General features: G+C 44.9%; 1 protein-coding gene across 10 annotated transcripts in view; it reads right to left on the bottom strand.

The window, feature by feature from the left end:
• BCAS1 (brain enriched myelin associated protein 1) overlaps window positions 1-19,252 on the bottom strand; it is a 92,262-nt gene that overhangs the window by 61,622 nt on the left and 11,388 nt on the right. For all 10 annotated transcript variants that reach the window (XM_059133049.1, XM_059133042.1, XM_059133043.1 and 7 more), the window contains exon 3: window positions 18,308-18,386. In XM_059133049.1, coding sequence (XP_058989032.1) covers window positions 18,308-18,386 — 79 coding nt within the window. The remainder of the gene's footprint in view (window positions 1-18,307; window positions 18,387-19,252) is intronic.

The following is a 19,252-nucleotide window of genomic DNA, read 5'->3' as shown; positions in this document are numbered from 1 at the left end:
GAAAGGGGGAGAATCTTTCAGTCTGCTCATATAGCTCATCAATACGTGTGAAACACACATACACACAAGGACACACACTTTTATTAGCAGTTGTTTTTGCCAAACTGGTAACTCTCAGTGTCTAGAGTCAGGAACAAACAAAAAAGAGACAGGAAAGGGAGAGCCAGACCCCTGTCCGGTGGTCATCACTGAGGAGCACAGAAGGGACGGTCCACAGGCCAGTGACAAGCACTAGGGGTTCTTTTCAATCTCAGATCCCAAGGGGAGTCACACCGTCGGAGCATCGGGTATGCCCACCAGCTCTTCCTCCCCCTTCCCCCATGCTCCAGAATTCATGATCGTGGTAAACCTTGTACTCAGGGAGAGAAGGCGGGAAGGACAGCGGGAATACGGGACTTAGACGGATGTGTCAGGTGCCAAGTAAGCCAGTAGGCAGCTGAAGCATCACAGTGAATATAAATGAATCGTGGGGACAGTCCATGCCAGGAGAAGAGGAAACAGTTGACAAAAAGGCAGAGACTGAGATTCAAAACAAGGAAGGGCTTTTCAAAATGCCGAGAGCATCCGCCAATCTCTTTCTCTTTTGCCTCCCTTCCTTACTCTCCAGCCAGGAACCGAAAGAGCTAGTGGTAAGAGCGTTACACCCAGAGAGAAAGTCTTTGGGGGGAAAATAAAATCTTCCCAAGGACAGACTTTTTAAAATCAAGGTTAAAATTGGCACCGATCATTATATTAGCTTCAGGTGTATAATGTAGTAATCATTCGATGGTGTACACTATGAAGTGACTGCCATGGGAGGTCTGGTTACCATATGTCGCCCCTTCACCCAGCTGAACCCCCTCCTAGCCCTCTTGACTCCTCTGATGACCACCACTCTGCTCTCTGTACCTCTAAGTCTTGTTTTATTTGTTTTGCTTTTTACAGTCCACATACAGTGAAATCACATGGCATTGGTCTCTCTCTTGACTTATTTCATGTAACACAATATCTTCAAGGTCCATCCACATTTTTGCAAATGGCAAGATTTTCTTCTTTTTTATGGCCAAGTAGTATTCCAATATATCTCTATCTATCTATCCACACACATACATACACACACATATATATAGTCTTCCCCTTTCCCCTTCAGATTTTCACCAACACTTTGTATTTCATGTTGGGTTTTTTTTTTTTTTTTTTTCAGTAGTCATTCTGACAGATGTGAGGTGATATCCTAGGGTGGTTTGCATTTGAATTTCCCTAATAATTAGTGATGCTGAACAACTTTTCATGTGCCTGTTGGCCATCTGTGTCTTCCTTGGAAAATGTCTATATATTTAGATTCTCTGTCCATTTTTAAATCAGATTTTTGTTGTTGTTGTTGCTATCGAGTTGGGTTCTTCATTACTTTTGGATATTAATCCCTTATTGAATAAATGATTTATAAATACTTTCTTCTATTCAGTGGGTTGCTTTTTCATTGTGCTAATGGTTTCCTTTGCTGTGCAGAAGCTTTTTAGTTTGGTGTAGTCTCCAGATGAACTTTTTTTTTTTAAGATTTTATTTCTTTATTTGACAGAGATCACAAGTAGGCAAAGAGGCAGGCAAAGAGAGAAGGGGAAGCAGGCTCCCCGCTGAGCAGAGAGCCTGATTCGGGGCTCGATTCCCAGGCCCTGGGATCATGACCTGAGCTGAAGGCAGAGGCCTCAACCTACTGAGCCACCCAGGCGCCCCAGACTTTTTTTTTTAAGGGCCCAATATATTACCTGAATAAAGGATAAATTCTTTTCATCCAGGTATCTAGACTAGCCCTCAAATGCATTTAGAAATTACAACAGATGCAAACTTTACCTTTTGATGTTAGAGAATGGAGAAAGTATTTCTAATAACTTGTAAGAACTAGGACTTTCTAGATGGGACATTCCATAATAATGAAGGCCTGTCCTCCAAACTTGGGTGAGTGCATACTCAGGTCCAACACCCAGAGATTCTATTTCCTTTGCTAAAATGCTTACCTCCTACGTGGGCACATGATCTAAGCTAGACTAATTCTGTGGCTTTTGCTGAACCCATTAGAACAGAGTTACACTCTTTATGTTTGGGTTAGCCAATCAGTGGGAGTGCATCTGTAAGTGGTGGATTTGGCCATCACATTCACAGTGCCTGCCCGAGAACAAACTCAGATGAAAGCAGAGCCAAAAGACTGAGGGACAAATAGCCAGTGACAGAATTTAAATGCCTGGATCCAGCTATGCCTGAAGCTGAAATTTACTATTATATGGCCAAAAGATTTGTTTTTTTCATTTTTGCCAGTTTAAATTAAGTACATACTCAGTGATTTGGAGAGAATTTTATGGAATTGGCCAGTATCCATTTCACTTGTCAAGTAATAGCAAACAATCCTCTTCCTGGGAAGCTGTCTCCAGGCTCTTCAAGTCTGTCTAGGAGGCAGTTAGTATGGGAGGAGAGAGGGTAAAGAGAATGAAACAGGAGGAAATAAGTTAGTAGAAGCTAGATAGAAAAGCCACCAATGCTTTGCCTTCACAATAAAAGTGAAGGGAAAATATCCACTTCAGGAAACAGATTACAACTTTTGAGACCTTACCTTCAACAAACATTAGAAATGAGATATGTCCTAAAACATCGATTTAAATGGACACGTGTGCATGTATGCATGCACATGCACACGCATACTCACACACATCCAATCTGTAAATGAATAGAAAGAAAACCCACTAGAGTTACAAGTTTTATAATCTTGCAAAGATGAATATTGTTTACACACCTTCCTCACGTTATTACAGAAAGAATTTAAAAGTTCCTTCAGGATGATGGGAACCAAGCTTTCAGTTACTATGAACAATCTTGAGAGAAGTTCATTTTGAATCTGGTTGCAATAAAAAGCTTTCTCATAAAGCAGACACACAGACGACATACCAAAGAGATTTTACTTTCCATGAAAAGAAAATGTGTAAGAGTTTAAGGGAGATAAAAAGGAATCAAGTGAGAATGCAAACGACAGCACCCAAATATGTGAGAGCATTGAAAATTTTGATCTTCTTAGTGCAGAAAATATATTTTGTATTATGTGTGTGGCTTTTTAAGAGAAAGTCGTCATAGGCAGACATGTGATTGAGAACTTATCTCCAGTGGCATTTTGGTGTCATTGTTAGAACCTCGGTTTGACTCTCAAATATGAAATACAGATGGTCCTTGACTTACAGTGCTGGGACTTGTGTTTTTCGGCCTTACAAAGTGCAAAAGTGATAATCATTCAGCAGAAATTGTATGAGGAATCCCGAATTTGGATCTTTTCCTGGGCCAGCAATATGCGGGTGACCCCCTCTAGTGATGCTGGGTCTTGGCAGCTCCCAGCAGGGTCGACAACAGGTATACTGACAACCGTCTGTATCCTCACAGCCATTCTGTCTCTCCCTTTCAGTGCAACATTCAGTATATTTCATGAACCTGCAATTGTCAACACTAGGCTTTGTGTTACATGATGTTGCCCAACCACAGGCTAGTGGAAGTGCTCTAGGCACATTTAAGGTAGGCTAGGCTTCGTAGGTTATAGTAAATATATTTTTATTTTTGTATATTTTATATATTTATATATTAAATATAGGTATATGTATATATGTATAGTAAATATATTTTCTTTCTTTTTTTAAAAGATTTTATTTGAGAGAGAGAGAGAGAAAGCATGAGTGGGGAGGGAGGTGGGGGCAGAAGGAGAGGGAGAGAGAGAAGCAGACTTCCTGCTGAGCAGGGATCCTGACATGGGACTCAATCCCAGGACCCTGGGACCATGACCTGAGCTGAAGGCAGACAATGAACCTACTGAACCACCCAGATGCTCATAAATCCACTTCCAACATACAATGGATTTATCAGGAAGTAGCCCCATCCCAAGTAGAGGAAGATCTGCCTGGGACCTGGCTGAATTATTTGATATCTCTATGCCTCAATTTTCTTATAAAATGAGCAAGAAAATAACAATGCCTTCTTCAAAGGATCATTATGAGGATCAAATGAAATGTTTCCTACAAGGTGCTTACTGCTTGTGGGTATGTGGTGAGTTCTTGAGAAAAATTAGTGTTTTTTTTTGTTTTTGTTCTATCAATATATTATTACTATAATTACTATTTTATATCTCCAAACATAAATCACAAGGAAAAAAATATTCTGATGGTTTAATCTATACATTTGAGTGCTCTGGAAAGACTTTTAAAAATAGTAATGATGTGAATTAATTTATCTTCAAAAATCTAAGAAATCTGGGCCAGAAAAGATTCAGGAATGTTTCCTACTCTCTAAGTTTCAGGTATTCTCAGTTAGAGCAAGCTGCCTCCTCAGAGTTCTACTACATATTTTAAACACACACACACACACACACACACACAAGTCTCTATTACAATATTTAGAAATTATGAGGAAGGATTATCTTTTGGTTGTTGTTTTTTTTTCCCCATGTGGCAAAGTTCAAATTTTCACTTAGTACAACTGTTCATTCACTGAATGTTTCCCACGTACCAGGCATTATGGTAAATGCTGTCTGTAACAAGAAGCATTTTATTTATATATTACAGCAAATGTATACACTGGGTACTATCTCCACTCCCATTTTACAGGTGGGAAAATTGAGGCTTGAGAAGGAAAGTCACCTTTCAGACATCAACCTGCTCTTAAGTGGTAGAGTCAGGATTAGAACTCATGTTTGCCTGATTCAAAAGCTCAAACCCTTGACATTTTGTCATAGAAGCAAGAACAGAAGAGAGGGAGAGAACAAAGCAGACAAAGTTTGGTTAACGGGGTTAGTGGATCTTCAAGAAACTATGCACAAGAGAGAAAAGAAGAAACAAACCATGTTTTCTCACATCTGGGAGACGATGGTGTGTGATTTTGTTTTGTTTTAAATAAAAGTTAGATCATGTCATTCATCTGCATAAAACTATCCAAAGATGGCTTCACTCCAATTAAAATCAAGCCAGAACTCTACCATGCCCAACATGGTAGAGCCTCAGCTCCGCCCAGGTTCCTCCTCTTAATACACCAACCTTATTCCCACCCGAAGCTCTCTGTACTAGCTGTTCTTCCCACCCCTCCCATCTTTCCATGGCTACCTTGTCGTCATTCAAGCCTCAGGTCAGGACTTCCCTGACCACCCTTTCTGAAGTCACCCTCCCACTCACCCCCATTTCTTCTTTCGGTTCAGCAGTGCCTTCCCTGCTCTCTGAAATGGTCTCATTAATTCATTTTGCTTCTCCTCCATTAGAAAGTAAGCCCAAGTAGACCGACACCTGGTCTGTCTTGATGACAGCTGTGTCCCCAGGGCCTCCAGTGGTTCTTGGCATGTAACAGGATTAAGTCAGGGAAAAGTAAGGCAGAAGTCCAGAGTCTGGGGCATAGCCAGTGCCCAGGGACACTGACTATAATAATGGTGAGAGTAGCAACCCTTGTAGTAACTGGTGATGGCAGAGGCGGTGTTCTTTCTTCTAACAATCCATTATCCAAATCCTCCTAGTCCTTAGGGTTACAGAGGGAAGCAGAGGCCACGATCATAATATAATTTCATTTACAAAGGAAGTGTCTGCTTACAAAAGTTATTTCCCACTCAGACATCCCTTCCTGTGCCACACCGGCCTGTGTGTCAATATCCTGACCCATCCGGAGAAAGGACAAGTAGGGCGGAAATGTAATGCACATGATTTGCAAAGGGAATTGCAAACCTGGCAGAAGACGCAGGAGTTTGCTGAGTCATGGAAAGTACTGCTCAGATCACACACGTAGCTCTGGTCGAGTGAGAATCTGGCCGAGTTCAAAGAGTTCACGGAAGAAGACAGGAAGGTAGAAGGGAAACTAGATGATGACCCACTAAGCTCTTCAAAAGAGAATTATATTTGAATATCAAAGGATTATAGTAGGCCCTTGGGAAAACTGATGAAGACCTCAAAAAGTTTTACAAAAAAGACCCTTCTGAGGTCCTGCTGCAGGAGTCAAATGACACATCAAACAACTGTGTCTTTCTGTGTTATGCAAATGCATTTGTTGTTTTCTAGGTCTTGAAACAAGGATTCATGTGGCAGATACTTAGAGCATGGAGGAAGATGTTAGATTTGGAAATTTCACGGATTGATCAGATTTCATGCTTTTCATCTCAATATGAAATAAGCAGGATGTCTTGACCAAGAAATTCCAGCATAAATAAAAGAAAGGGGGCATCTTAGAGCTGAAGGTTCTTGACTATCAGCTTGATACAACACATCTGCCCATCTAGCGATGGAAATCCTGGGTTTTAATGTTGGGTTCCAACATCATGTGGCCAAAAGGTAATTGTTCACCCTCTCTCAAAAGTCATCAGTGATTTGCTAGTCACTGTGGGGTGAGACTGTATTAGTGGACCTCACCATTCCCACTCTCCTTTCCGCTCACAGATTTCCCATCATTCATGTGCTGCAGAAGTCTGGAACGTACAAAGATAATTCAAGCACTAAGCCACCATTGCTCCAGTGAGAGCCAATAGTGTCACTGAAAGACACATTCAATGTTTGATTTTTTTCTCAACTTGATTATAATACACATTTAACATCTGTTTACTACCCCAAACAATTATCTCTTAATTCTTTTCTTTTTTTGTATGGATCTTCCACCCTCATGGCAAGATAACTCACATATGTGACCCTGCATGGCTTGTCAAGCTTGGTTCACGTTCACACAGATACATACGAGCATCCGAGATACAGATACACAAGGGTTGTCTTTGTGCTTCTTGGTTTTTACAAAAATTGGATCAGAGTAGATATAGTTTTTTTTAATTGTTTTTAATCTATCATTGTTACGGATCGAATATTCATGACCCTACGAAGTTCCTAACTACAAATCCTAACCCCTAAGCTGGTGGTATTAGGAGATGGGGCCTTTGGGAGATTAGGACGTGAGGGTGCAACCCTCATGAATGGAATTAGTGCCCTTATAAAAGAGGCTCCAGAGAGCTCCCTTACTCCTTCCACTGCTTGAGGACCCAGTGAAAAGGTGGCCATCTATGAACCAGGAAGAAGTTTCTACTACACAACAAATCTGCCTCAGTCTGTGGTATTTTTGTTAAAGCAACCTGAATAAATTGGCAATCACAGTTATTCCTCTCAGTCAATATGTCTGAATCTATCTTATTTTTTTTTAAGTAGTCTCCATGCTCTGCATGGAGCCCAAAGCGGGGCTTGAACTCACGATCCTGAGATCAAGACCTGAGCTGAGATCAGATGCTTAACTAGCTGAGCCACCCAGGTACCCCATCTTATTTTTTTAAATAACTGCATAATATTCCTTAGTATTCATATACCAAAAGATATTTAAGCCATTGCCTTAATCAATGACCATTCTGGTAGTTTCCAAGTAATTGTTTCCCTTTCTATTACAAACAATGCTGAGATAAACTTCTGTGTTCAAAAATCCTAAACTAGTGCTTTTTTTCTATGAAACAGAAGCACAGATGTGCAGCTGCGACACACAAATCGATGTGCACTTAATTTCTAAAAAGAGACGCTGCCAGATTTCTTTCCCAGAAAGGGCACTAGTGATGCACATTCCTAGCAGCAGTGTGATAGTGTGGCTTTCTCCCACCCCCAAGGGTGGCGGGGATGGGAAATAGCAAGAACATTGACCAGAGACACAACATAAAAGACATCTTAAGTGGTAAAAACATATCAGGGGAGGTCACGTCTTATTCTCTCAGTGCCCTCTAGGGACAAGAACACCAAGGATAAGCCTTGGACATGTAGAGTGAGGTAGGTAGAATTCGTGCCCCATAGAACACTGCTGAAGAGTGACAATTATTAGTTTGGGACTCTGGGGACTAGGAGTAGCCAGCCAGAAAGCACTATAAGACAAGAGGCTCAGGGCAGAAGGACCAGGAAAAGCAGCCAAATCAAGAAGACATGATATTCTCCAGAGTCGACACATGAATGCTCAGTGAGGACACAGAAAGATGCTCAACCTCATGGGCCATTAGGAAAAGGCAACCAAAACCCGGACAGGGCACCACTTCACACCCAGCAGGAGGGCCATGATGAGAAAGACCGACCATCAGCAGTGTTGGCGAGGATGCGGACCTAACTGAACCCTCCTATGTTCGGTGGTGGCAGGAAGGCAACACGGCGGAGATGCTCTGGAAAGCAGTTTAGCAGCTCCTCCTGCTGGATGACCCAGTAATTCCACTCCTGGATACACAGTCCAGCGAATAAAAACGCATGCCCAGGTGAGGACGTGTACACAAATGTTCACAGCAGCACTAGATACGAGAGCTGCAGGACTGGAAGCAGCCCAAATGTCCGGCAGTCAATGGATGAATGGATACCCAAGACCTGGCCTATCCAGGCGGTGGAGCTGTATTCAGCTGCAGGAAAAAATAAAGCATGGCGACATGCTGTGACACGGATGAACTTGAAAATAAGGCGCTAAGTGAGAGATCCGGGTATAAAATACCACATCGCAGGTTTCTAATTACATGACATATCCAGAAGGGGCGGACGTCTCTCCATAGAGAAAGAAAGCGGATTAGTGGTCGCCAAGGGCTGGGGGTAGGGGCTGCAGGGAATGGACTGAGCCTGCCCCCGAGTCTTGGGTTGGGGTGATGAAAACATTCTGGGGATAGTGGGGACGTGGTTTGTACTACCTCGTGAATATACTCAAAAGAACTGAACTGGAGATTTTAAAAGGATGAATTTTGTGGTGGGTGAGTTAGATGTGACTTTGGAAAAGGAAGACATTGTATAAATAAACATCCAATGGGGGGAATGGGGTGGGGAAAGGAACACCGAAGGAGAGCACGCAGTTAAGAGGAAAGGCACACAGCTGGCTTTTAAGCATGTGGAAGGATGCTCAACATCACGGATGATTAAATGTGGCCAAAATTAGGAGAGCTACCTTCCCACCTACCAATGTGGTGAAAAGGGAGGTATTGAGTAACCTAACAGGGAGGGAATAGAAGAACAGCCCCCATATATCGTTGGTGGCAGTGTATTTTGGCAATCTCTGGGGAGAGGAATTTAGTGATATATACCAAAATTTAAAAGTTCACAAGCCCTGTGAACTCTAATTTCTAATAATAGAATATCATCCTATAAATATAATTGCTCTGAGTCACAAAGACACAGAACAGATACACGCTATTTGCTGGGCCACTGTACCCCTGAGAAAAGACTAGAAACTTATCGATAGGGGTTCGGTTAAATAAATTATCACATGCCCATCTTGTGAAAGGAGAGGTCTAGAATGGGACTTAAGGCTGACCCAAGGGATAGCTGGCCTATTTCCACTTAGCCTGGGCCAGGCTGGGCAGTGACAGTGGGGACTGTGACTAATGAGCCGGTTCCTGTGATGGAGGCTTCACCAGGCCGAGAGGGCCCTGCATCCTGGAGTGAGGGCATGCCCTGGGGGGCGTCTCCATATTCCACAGTCTGACCCTCTGCTCAGCAAACTTGGACCCCCCAACTTTTTAAGTCACCTGGAGATGATGTATTCCTCAGAGGTCATTTTAAAAAGAGCTCATGAATGAAGCATATAGGTGACTTCAAAAGGGGACACAACCATTGGGGACCTCTTACCACGAGGTCCCTTCCTGGTGACAACATATACCGGAGTGCATTGTCAAGGGGGCCTGGTGGATTCAGAAACCAAGCAAGCAAACTGTTAGACTTAATTAGCTAAAGGTTTACTTGCTTCAAGCTGGGATCACCTAAAGGTGATAATGATTTTTTATTTAACGTTATTTTTGTTGAGAAATGAAAAGTAGGGAGAATAATTTTACTTGCTTCAAGCTGGGATCACCTGAAGGTGATGATGATTTTTTATTTAACGTTATTTTGTTGAGAAATGAAAAGTAGGGAGAATAATTTTACATTACCAGAAGTGGGCAACTATAAGATCTGCTGAACGGGCCGGCATGGTGTTCGTCCAGCACAATGTTTAGGGTTTTTTGTTTTGTTTTGAATTGGGAAATGTCATCTGAAAATTCTCAAGTGGGGCTTTCATGGAAATAGCTGATTATCCGCTGGGGGTTTTGGCAGGGTCTCTGGGCTCAGAGCTGAGAACAGGCTCTACATCGCAGCTTTTGCGCCTATGAATGGGGCCGGACTCTGCTTGAGTTTCCAGTCCTCTCGTTCTCAGAAACACATGGCCTCTGAGGTCTTCTCTGCACAGAGCACATCTCACCCACTGATCTGCCGTTTTAATTGTTAAACTCAGAAATGTTTAGGGCAGCTTACCATTTCCTTGGTCTCCCTGATTTATTATTTTGGGGCAGTGTGGTAAAAGGATATGAAGAGAAGGTCTTTTGAAAAGTCTGCTGTAGGATTAGAACTGTAATGGAAGCCAGTTACGGTGTTTCATGATCTGGTTAAATGCACCCTGGGGAAGAAAAATGAAATAATGTGCAGCGGCCCCATGACCATCCTGTTTCTCTTTTTGCTGTTTGTCATGCTTTCCCTGGGTCTCTCTTGGGCTCTCCTGGCCTCCCTCAGAGAGGGACAAGTTAATATATCACTCATGCTCCTGAAACCATGTCGGATGTCTGCACGTGCTGAGCAGAATATGGTGTCCAGGCTTCTTCTCAGTCCAGAGAGGTAAAGAACAAGTTGCATTTTACTCAACAGAAGCTGCTGGAAATCCGACTCTATGCACCCTAGAACAGAATGCTGTGCCCAGGGTGTCAGCCAGGGTAGGGACCAAAAAGTTCTGGAAGAATTTAAAAGAGAAATGCCAATGTTTTATTTTTGAAAAAAAAAAAAATGTGAATAAAGGATTTTCTGTGTGAGTGCCCTCCCGGTGGTTCCCAACCATGGCTGAACACGAGTTGCTTTCAAAATACTAGTACCCAGGGAAACCTGAACAAAAGATTTCTGCCTGGGTCTTACCCACTAGAGCTTCTGATTTACTGATTCTAAGTAGGGTCTGGTAATGAGATTAAAAAAAAAATCCTCCCAGTGATTCTAATGTGGATTAAAAATTAGGCACCACCCCTATTTCCAGGAACAGACATCGTTGTAATGCGCATCTTTTATCGTTTCAGGCACCAAGTGAAGGGATTTGCAAGCATGATCTTATTTTCTCTTCCTAACACCAAGAGGTGGGGAAGTGGAGTCTCTTGTTTGAGCTCACACAGCTGTGAAAAGGTGAAGGGAGGCGGCAGATCCAAGCAGTTCACCTAGAAGTGCTCACTCCGGCCATACGTAGTAGAGCACCCCCCCCCCCCCATTCTGGAAGATACTATCTAAAAATGCGAAGGATAGGGGCGCCTGGGTGGCTCAGTGGGTTAAAGCCTCTGCCTTCGGCTCAGGTTATGATTCCAGGGTCCTGGGATCGAGCCCCACATCGAGCTCTCAGCTCAGCAGGGAGCATGCTTCCCCCTCTCTCTCTGCCTGCCTCTCTGCCTACTTATGATCTCTGTCTGTCAAATAAATAAATAAAATCTTTAAAAATAAATAAATAAAATGCGAAGGATAAAACGGTTGTGCAAGAGGTTCACTGCAATGTTGTTTGGAATGGAGGGAAAGAAAAACAGAAAAATGAATGCCCACCCTCTGCGTCATGGCTGCACGAAGGCTAACGCATCCACACCTTAAGACAGTCTGTGGCTGGGGCGCCTGGGTGGCTCAGTGGGTTAAGCCACTGCCTTCGGCTCGGGTCATGGTCTCAGGGTCCTGGGATCGAGTCCCGCATCGGGCTCTCTGCTCAGCAGGGAGCTTGCTTCCCTCTCTCTCTCTGCCTGCCTCTCCATCTACTTTGATTTCTCTGTCAAATGAATACATAAAAAATCTTAAAAAAAAAAAAAAAAAAGATAGTCTGTGGCTGTCCAATAACAATGAATTACACGCTGTACCCGTTGAGCTGGAGGGAAGTACACGCTTGCGTAGCCCAGGGGTCTGTCCTGGCCTGGGCTGAATGGACATGTGGGGACGAGCTGGGCATTCCTCTCTTTCTTGTCACCGGGCTTCTCGGTGGGACCAGCAGGGCGGGCTCAGAGCACTCGGGCGGACCCCGTGGTTAGCTGAGGCCGAAGCTAGGGCCGCAAGAGACAAAGGCAGAGCCTACGGGGCTCCCGAAGGCTTGGCCTTGGAATTCCTGTGTCATCCTTCCCACTCCGTATCAGGGGTTATGGAGGTCGGCCAGGATTCCATGGGAACCCATGGGAAGACCACAATGGGGAAACATGGATTATTTGGGGGGCGGGGAGGAAGGGATGTGCCCACCTGGAGACCGTCTACCGTAATAGTGTCACAGGATGACTTTATGCAACAGAAATTCTCCCCTGGAGTTCTTGGTGAGAAAAAAAGCACTAAGGATCAGCCTTCCCAGCGCACACCTGCCGGGGGGCGGAGGGGCAAGAGCGTGGGGTCACCCGGGGGCGCCAGTTTTCGGAAGTCGCGGCCACGCACGGAGAGGCGGGACCGGGCGACGCTGGGGAAGGAGACAGGCAAGGGTCCGCGCGGAGGCGGCGTGGCGCAGGGTTTCAGGGCCACAGCTGAGCCCAGAGCTTGTGGGGTGAGAGGTCACACGGCAAGGCTATGGGACCGGAGGGAAAAGGAATGTCTGGGAGTGAGCTCGACCCCCTTACCGCTTTTGAAAGACCCGAGCTGTGATTCTACGAGACCGACGCTGGGCAGGCGCCGCGGACGGTCCCCCCAGCGGCCATTCCACCCCAGCGCGCCGTTCTCCGCTCGCTGAGGGGAGATGGGGGCGGTCCTGGCATCCCCTGCGCCTTGGTGTGGACACGTGACCTCGTCCTGGCCAATGAGATGAAGAGGATGCCTGCTGGAGCGCAGGGCCTTCTGGGAAAGAGCTCCCATTCTGTCCCAATCCAAGGGGGGAAGGGCGGAAAGTGGTGGCGCATGTTGGCCTTCCTCTTCCTGCTTGTCGGTCGCTTCCCATGGGGACGTGGGGACGTTGGGCCCACATTCTCACCTCTCGGGTAGCTCTGATTTTTGGTACTGGGGCTCCCATTGCACTTCGCCCAAGGGTCACTATTGGCATATGCTTCTGTTCTCTTTATGTCAGCGCATGGGCAGGGACAGGTGGCTCAAGTACGAATTTTCAGCCCCATAAAATGATTCCACGGATTTTATTTGTTTTTAAAGCAAAATTAGGCAATTCTTCTTTTTGGAAACAATTGACTAGGAACAGAAAGGGAAGCCTATATATATATATATATATATATATATATGCGCACACATACACATATATATGTGTGTATGTATATATATATATATTTTTAAAGATTTTATTTATTTATTTCACAAAGAGAGAGAGATCACAAGTAGGCAGACAGAAAATCAGGGGAGGGGGGAAGCAGGCTCCCTGCCCAGCAGAGAGCCCTCCGGGAGGCTCCACCTCAGGACCCTGGGACCATGACCTGAGCGGAAAGCAGAGGCTTAACCCACTGAGCCACCCAGGTGCCCCTGAGCTGTTTATATTTTAGAAACTTTGTATCCAGGTGAAGCAGAGACAGTCTCCTGTTTCTGGAAAATGCTGTGTTCTGGTCAATATAGCCTGCGTTAGTCTCTGCCATCCAACGGCATTGAGAACTGAACGGTGGTTTTGTTTTTGTTTTGGTTTTTTTAGAGTGAGAACTAATGTCATAGATTTGATAGAAAGGAGTCACAGAAGGAGAAAATCAGGCATTTTTATTTCTCCAAAGATCAGTGAGGTTCTAGGCATAAATACACAAGTGGGAAAGTCTCAGATGGTGGGAGGACATGACGGGGAAAGCCAGAGATGAAGGACAGGCAGCTCATCAGGCTCTCCGTCTAGTTTGCTTGTCTCCTGTATTTCAACCCATTTACTCTGTGCCAGCCACTGTTCTACACCTCCCACCAAAGCTAATATTATTATTACTCCCAATTTATAGATGACTCTCTGGGAACACAGATTGATTCTTCGCCAAGGTTCCACAGCTGTTGGGTGGCAGAGCTGGGACCTCAGCCCAGGTCCATTAGATTCCTAAGTATGAGTGCACTCACACTGGTTTTCTATTGCTGCTATAGCAAATTGCCCCATTTGTGGTGACTCAGAATAACACAAATATATTATCCTACGGTTCTGAAGGTCAGACATCGAAAATGCATCAGCTTCTGGAAACTCTAGAGGAACATCTCTCCTTTGCTCTTTACAGCTTGGAGGGGACCCCTACGTTCCTTGGCTCAGGGTCCCCTCCTTCCTGTCAAGGCCAGCACTGCAAAATCTTCTCATCTGTCTCTCCTTCTGTGATATCTGCTTCTATCCCTCTCTTCTCCCCAGGTTCCCCCTTAGAAGGTCCCTTGAGAGTACATTGGACCCACCCGGAGATAAAAATTATGCTAGAGATAATCCAGTGAACGTCAAACTGTAAGGACAGCCTTTATGAGCATCAACATTAAATCCAAGCCAGCACAAGGAACTTTCTCCATGTGTTTACCACCTACCAGGCACTCTTCTAAGTATTCCACATGTATCAACTCATTTCAGCCTCATGATGATCTTAGAAGTTTAGTTCTACCAGGAATGAATATTGTTCCCATTTTGCAAATGAAAGGACAGAGGCCCAGAAACTTCCAGAAGCTCACAGGACAGAGCCATAGTTCGAATCCCGCATCCTGGCTTCTTACCCTTCCTTCCTACTGCTATCCCTGCTTCTTAATAAGTCCCCCCAGGAAACGTTCCTGCAGGGTGATGAACTGTTGAATCGTCATAGGGAAAATGTAGATAAAAAGAAGGAACACAGTCATCCAGAATCCCACTTCTCTCTTTCTCTGGTGACTTTTCTCTATGGGCATATGTGTATATATACCCCACCAGAGACGGACACAGATGTGTATCAAAAGATTTGGCCAGAGACTTCTGCCAAAAGAATCAAAAAAAGCCCAAAGAATCCTACTTTTATATCCCCTTAAAAACTGCATTGGATATTATAACTTAGTTAATAATCTGGGAAAAAAACAGCAAGATGGTAATAATAGGCTGCCTTCCTCATTAAATGGGATAATCACTCCGAAACGAGTTGCATAGGACTCAAGTTGTCAGTGAATGACAGGCAGAATTCTGACCTCAGAGGATTAATCTAAACTCTTTACAGATTCTCCAGCGGGTGCCAGATAAGTTGAAAGCAAGGCTGTGGGGGACTAGAGCTAAATGCAGGGAACCCATGACTCACCAAAATGCAATTCTCTGCTTCCCTTGTCATGCCTCGGTATTCAAACAGCAATATGCTATTCCAGACTGTCGTCCTGTTTTCCTGTAACCTGTTTTCCTCCGTTTAGGAATTCCTTCCATATATATATAATTTATTAATTGTGTCTGTGTGTATGTGTGTGTGTGTATATATGTATATAGATATATCTATATAGATGTAGAAAAGGCAGGCGAGAGGGATCAAGGGAGGGAGACAGGAGGGACCTTTCTCAATTCCCACCCCTCCGTGCTTTTGTTCTTCCTACACACTCCTTGCCCTTGTGCCCTATCCTACAAATAGGGGAATTATCGTATAATTATGATAGAGAAAGAGGCATATTACATTCTCAATACCTCTCAATTTCCTGAGAACAAACATCTACAGTTTGTAAATTATATAAATGGTATGATTCTCATTTCAAAGCCTGTGCATCTCAATGGCCAGCTTTTACCCCATCATCAAAGGCTGCTGCTGTAAATACACCCATTTGGTGTACCTCAAATGTAAGTTTGACCCACAGGGTTTAAAGGGAGGAAAACTTGGGGCCTTTTCTCGTCCAGTGATTGCCAGTCCCGGCAGTGTGTCAGAATCCTCCAGAAGGCTCCCCACCTTAGCTTATTGTAGGTAGAACCTATGGGAAGGGCCCTGCCATCTAAGCTATTAATAAACTCCTCAGGAATGATACTGTGATATAGAAAAGAAATACCTATTTGGTCTTCGTTCCCATTCCTGGCACAGGCTGCCTAAAACTTATCATATAAATGATAAGAGCCATGAAGACGTCTTTTGTTATTCATAACAAGCCAGCCCCTTTTAACTACCTCGGAGTTTATGTTAATGAGGTGACTTTGGAAAGCCCCTAAGGATAGGGGCCCAGGTTGCCAGGGGAACCAGGCTTGTGATTAGAGGGTTGGAACTTTCAGCCCCATCCCCCATCTCTGGGGAAGCGAGAGTGGCTGGATATTGAGTTCCATCACCGATGGCCAATGACTTAATCAATCATGCCTGTGTAATAGAGCATGCACAAAAACCCCTACAGTACAGGGTTCAGAGAGCTGGCTGCAGGGACGGTGGGGTGCCAGGCTGGGCCATGGAAGCTTGGTATCCACTTGCCCCCCCACCCCCACCACCAAGAAGCCCTCCTACATTGCCCTATGCCTCCCTTCCCTCTGGCTGTGGCTGAGTTGTGTCCTTTTATAATGAACTGGCCATTTAGTAAGTCAGCTGTTCTCCCAAGGTCTGTGAGCCATTCTAGCAAATGACTGAACCAGAGTGGGGCTCCTGGGATCTCTGATTTGTGCAAGTAAGCAGAGCACCCACCGCGTGTGTAAAAGCGGGAAGCAGTCTTCAGGGACTGAGGCTTCAGCCTGTGGGGGCTGATGTTACCTGTAGGTCGACAGAGTCAGAACTCCATTGAGATGGAGGACACCCAGAAGCATCACAGAATTGCTTGGTATGGAAAGCCCACACATTTGGTGTCCAGTGTGGTGTGTGTAGTAGAGTGTAAAGAAAGGAGTTTTCCCCTAACATTAGGGTGTTCTAAAACCTCTAGAACCAATAATAGGACTCATTTCCTCATTGCTCAGAAGAAGAAACTGAAACCCAGAAACTTACATGCAAATGACAGCATCTGTAATCATAAAAGAATAATGACAGCTGATACATGGAGCACTTACTATATGGCAGGCACTGAAATAGATGTTTTATTAAATCTGATACTTAATGGGGTGCCTGGGTGGTTCAGTGGGTTAAAACCTCTGCCTTAGGCTCAGGTCATATCCCAGGGTCCTGGGATTGAGCCCCGCATTGGGCTCTCTGCTCGGTGGGGAGCCTGCTTCTTCCCCTCTTTCTCTCTCTCTCTCTCTGCCTACTTGTGATCTCTCTCTGTCAAATAAATAAATAAAATCTTTTTAAAAAAATCTGATACTTCTGTTGTAGGCACTATTGTTATCCCACTTTACAGACAAGGAGACTGAGGTCCAGAGAGCTTAAGTAACTTGTTTAAGGACACACAGCTGGTAGGTGGAAAGCCAGCAGGTGGATTCCAGAGTTACCCCTGACCACTTCTTCTTCTTATAGAAGTTTATATACATGTCCTCTGCAAAGTAGAACTTAGCCACTTTTGATGCACTGAATTTATAGTCTTCTAATGCAGGACAAAATGAAATAGATAAGAGTATCATCCCATTTTAAAACTGGCCTTGTGTAGGGAAGATTCTGTTTCCTTGTCTACTTCACCAGTTTCTGTGGAGTTCCTGAGTGCTGGGTAATGTGTAGATGTTTGATAGACAGGCTCCTTTAATCCTCTCGGGAATTGTGTGAGCAGGGAGCCCGGCATGTGGCTCCATCCCAGACCCTGAGATCATGACCTTAGCAGAAGGCAGACGCTTAACCGCCTGAGCCACCCAGGCACCCCACAGAGCAGGGACTTTAACCTCAGTCTGTCCAACTCCAAATGCCAACCTCTTAGTGTTTCACTCTTTTGCTTTTGTCTTACCTGCTGGAGATCTCGCCGTCTTCCGGCGGTTACAACTCAGAAGCAACGGGTGCTGCTCAGAGTTGAAATGTAACCCCCAGTGCCTGTGACTTAATTTGGAAACAGGGTCTTTGCCAATGACCACGTTAGGATGAGGTCAGTTAGGATGGACACCAACCCAATATGACTATGTCCTTATAGAAGGGGCATGCGACACGCAGACAGACGTGCACAGAGAGGACAGCATCTGGAAGCCATGGAACACCTCCTGGGAGCTCGGACAGAGGCAAAGAACAGGTTCCTGCTTGCGATGCTCAGAAGAGCCCGAAGGTGCTTTTCTCTCCTACCTACCCACTGCCCCACTGGCTCATGGTCTGTACCTTCACTTCTGTGTCTGTGGTTTTCCTTTTTAATACAGCTGAATATAGTCCAAAGAAAAGACCTGTGGCCTCCAGCACTGTGAGACAACACATTTCTGCTGTGTAAGCCGTCCCGTCTGTGACACTGTCCCAGTGGCCCCAGGACACTAACACTAACGTTTTCAAAGCGAGCCCGTGGCTTCGAGCCTTGCGGTCTCTTTTCACCATACACGGGATCGGCAGACCCTTCCCCACCCCCCGAGGAGCAGCCCACTTCCCCAGCGTGGCACTGACCTTCGTCATAGCATGGAATGTCACAGGTCGATATCATCACCGGCGTCCCGTTTGGACCACACTCACACTCGGGCGCTCCCTGCAACAGAATATGCGGCAGTTCGTAGTCAGGTGTTTGGGGAAAATCAGAACTCAGGGAAGAACCTCAAGGCCACAGGGTACATCACCAAATTAAACGTAAAGGCTGTGTTTCTGGAAACTACCCAGCTTCCCATCATGCCTCAGGGAACTGAGGAAACCATTCATCTCAGGGAGCCCCACGAACACAGGCAGGATGGACCCCATGGCACAGTGAGACGCCCCGCTGACAGGGACGCTCGCCTCATCAGTGGGGAGAGAGAATTGGACACGCCAATCCCCGAGTCCCGGCAGGTTAACCACATGCCACCCTCCCGAAAACACGGCGTTGTCCTCAGCTCAGCCCTTAGTCAACAAACTTGTCAAATACAGGAAGTTCACCGTGGCTTTCCTTCTGCTCCACACCCTCCCCCTCCCTCCTCACTGCTGGAACCTTTGTTCCAATTTCCTGCCCTGATTGTTTCTATTCTTGACATTTGCTGCAGAAATTTAAGAAGCATGCATATATATATATATATATATATATATATATATATATGCGCGTATGTACGTATGTACATATTCACACAGAAAGAAAAATGTTCCAGAGAGAAAACGTCTGTTACATAATGCTATTTTAGTAACAAGGCCATCTAAATGATACCACCAATAGCTGACACTAATTGGATATTGATTATGTGCTAAGTACTCTGCACACCATGTCGTATTTTGTGAATAGCATCGGTAGGGTAGTATCTGTGAATAAACGCCCAGAGAGAAAACCACAGTCTGATGGCACTTCTGAAGGCGGGAGCCTTGTGGGAGGGACACAGAAAGATTTTCTTCTTTTTAGGTTTTTATAATGGTCTTAAGGGTTTCAAATAAGCC

The sequence above is a fragment of the Mustela lutreola genome, chromosome 9 (genome assembly GCF_030435805.1).
Source record: "Mustela lutreola isolate mMusLut2 chromosome 9, mMusLut2.pri, whole genome shotgun sequence".
Lineage (NCBI taxonomy): Eukaryota > Metazoa > Chordata > Mammalia > Carnivora > Mustelidae > Mustela > Mustela lutreola.
Note: the sequence above shows the minus strand (reverse complement) of the source record. Positions and strands in the feature narration are given on the sequence as shown.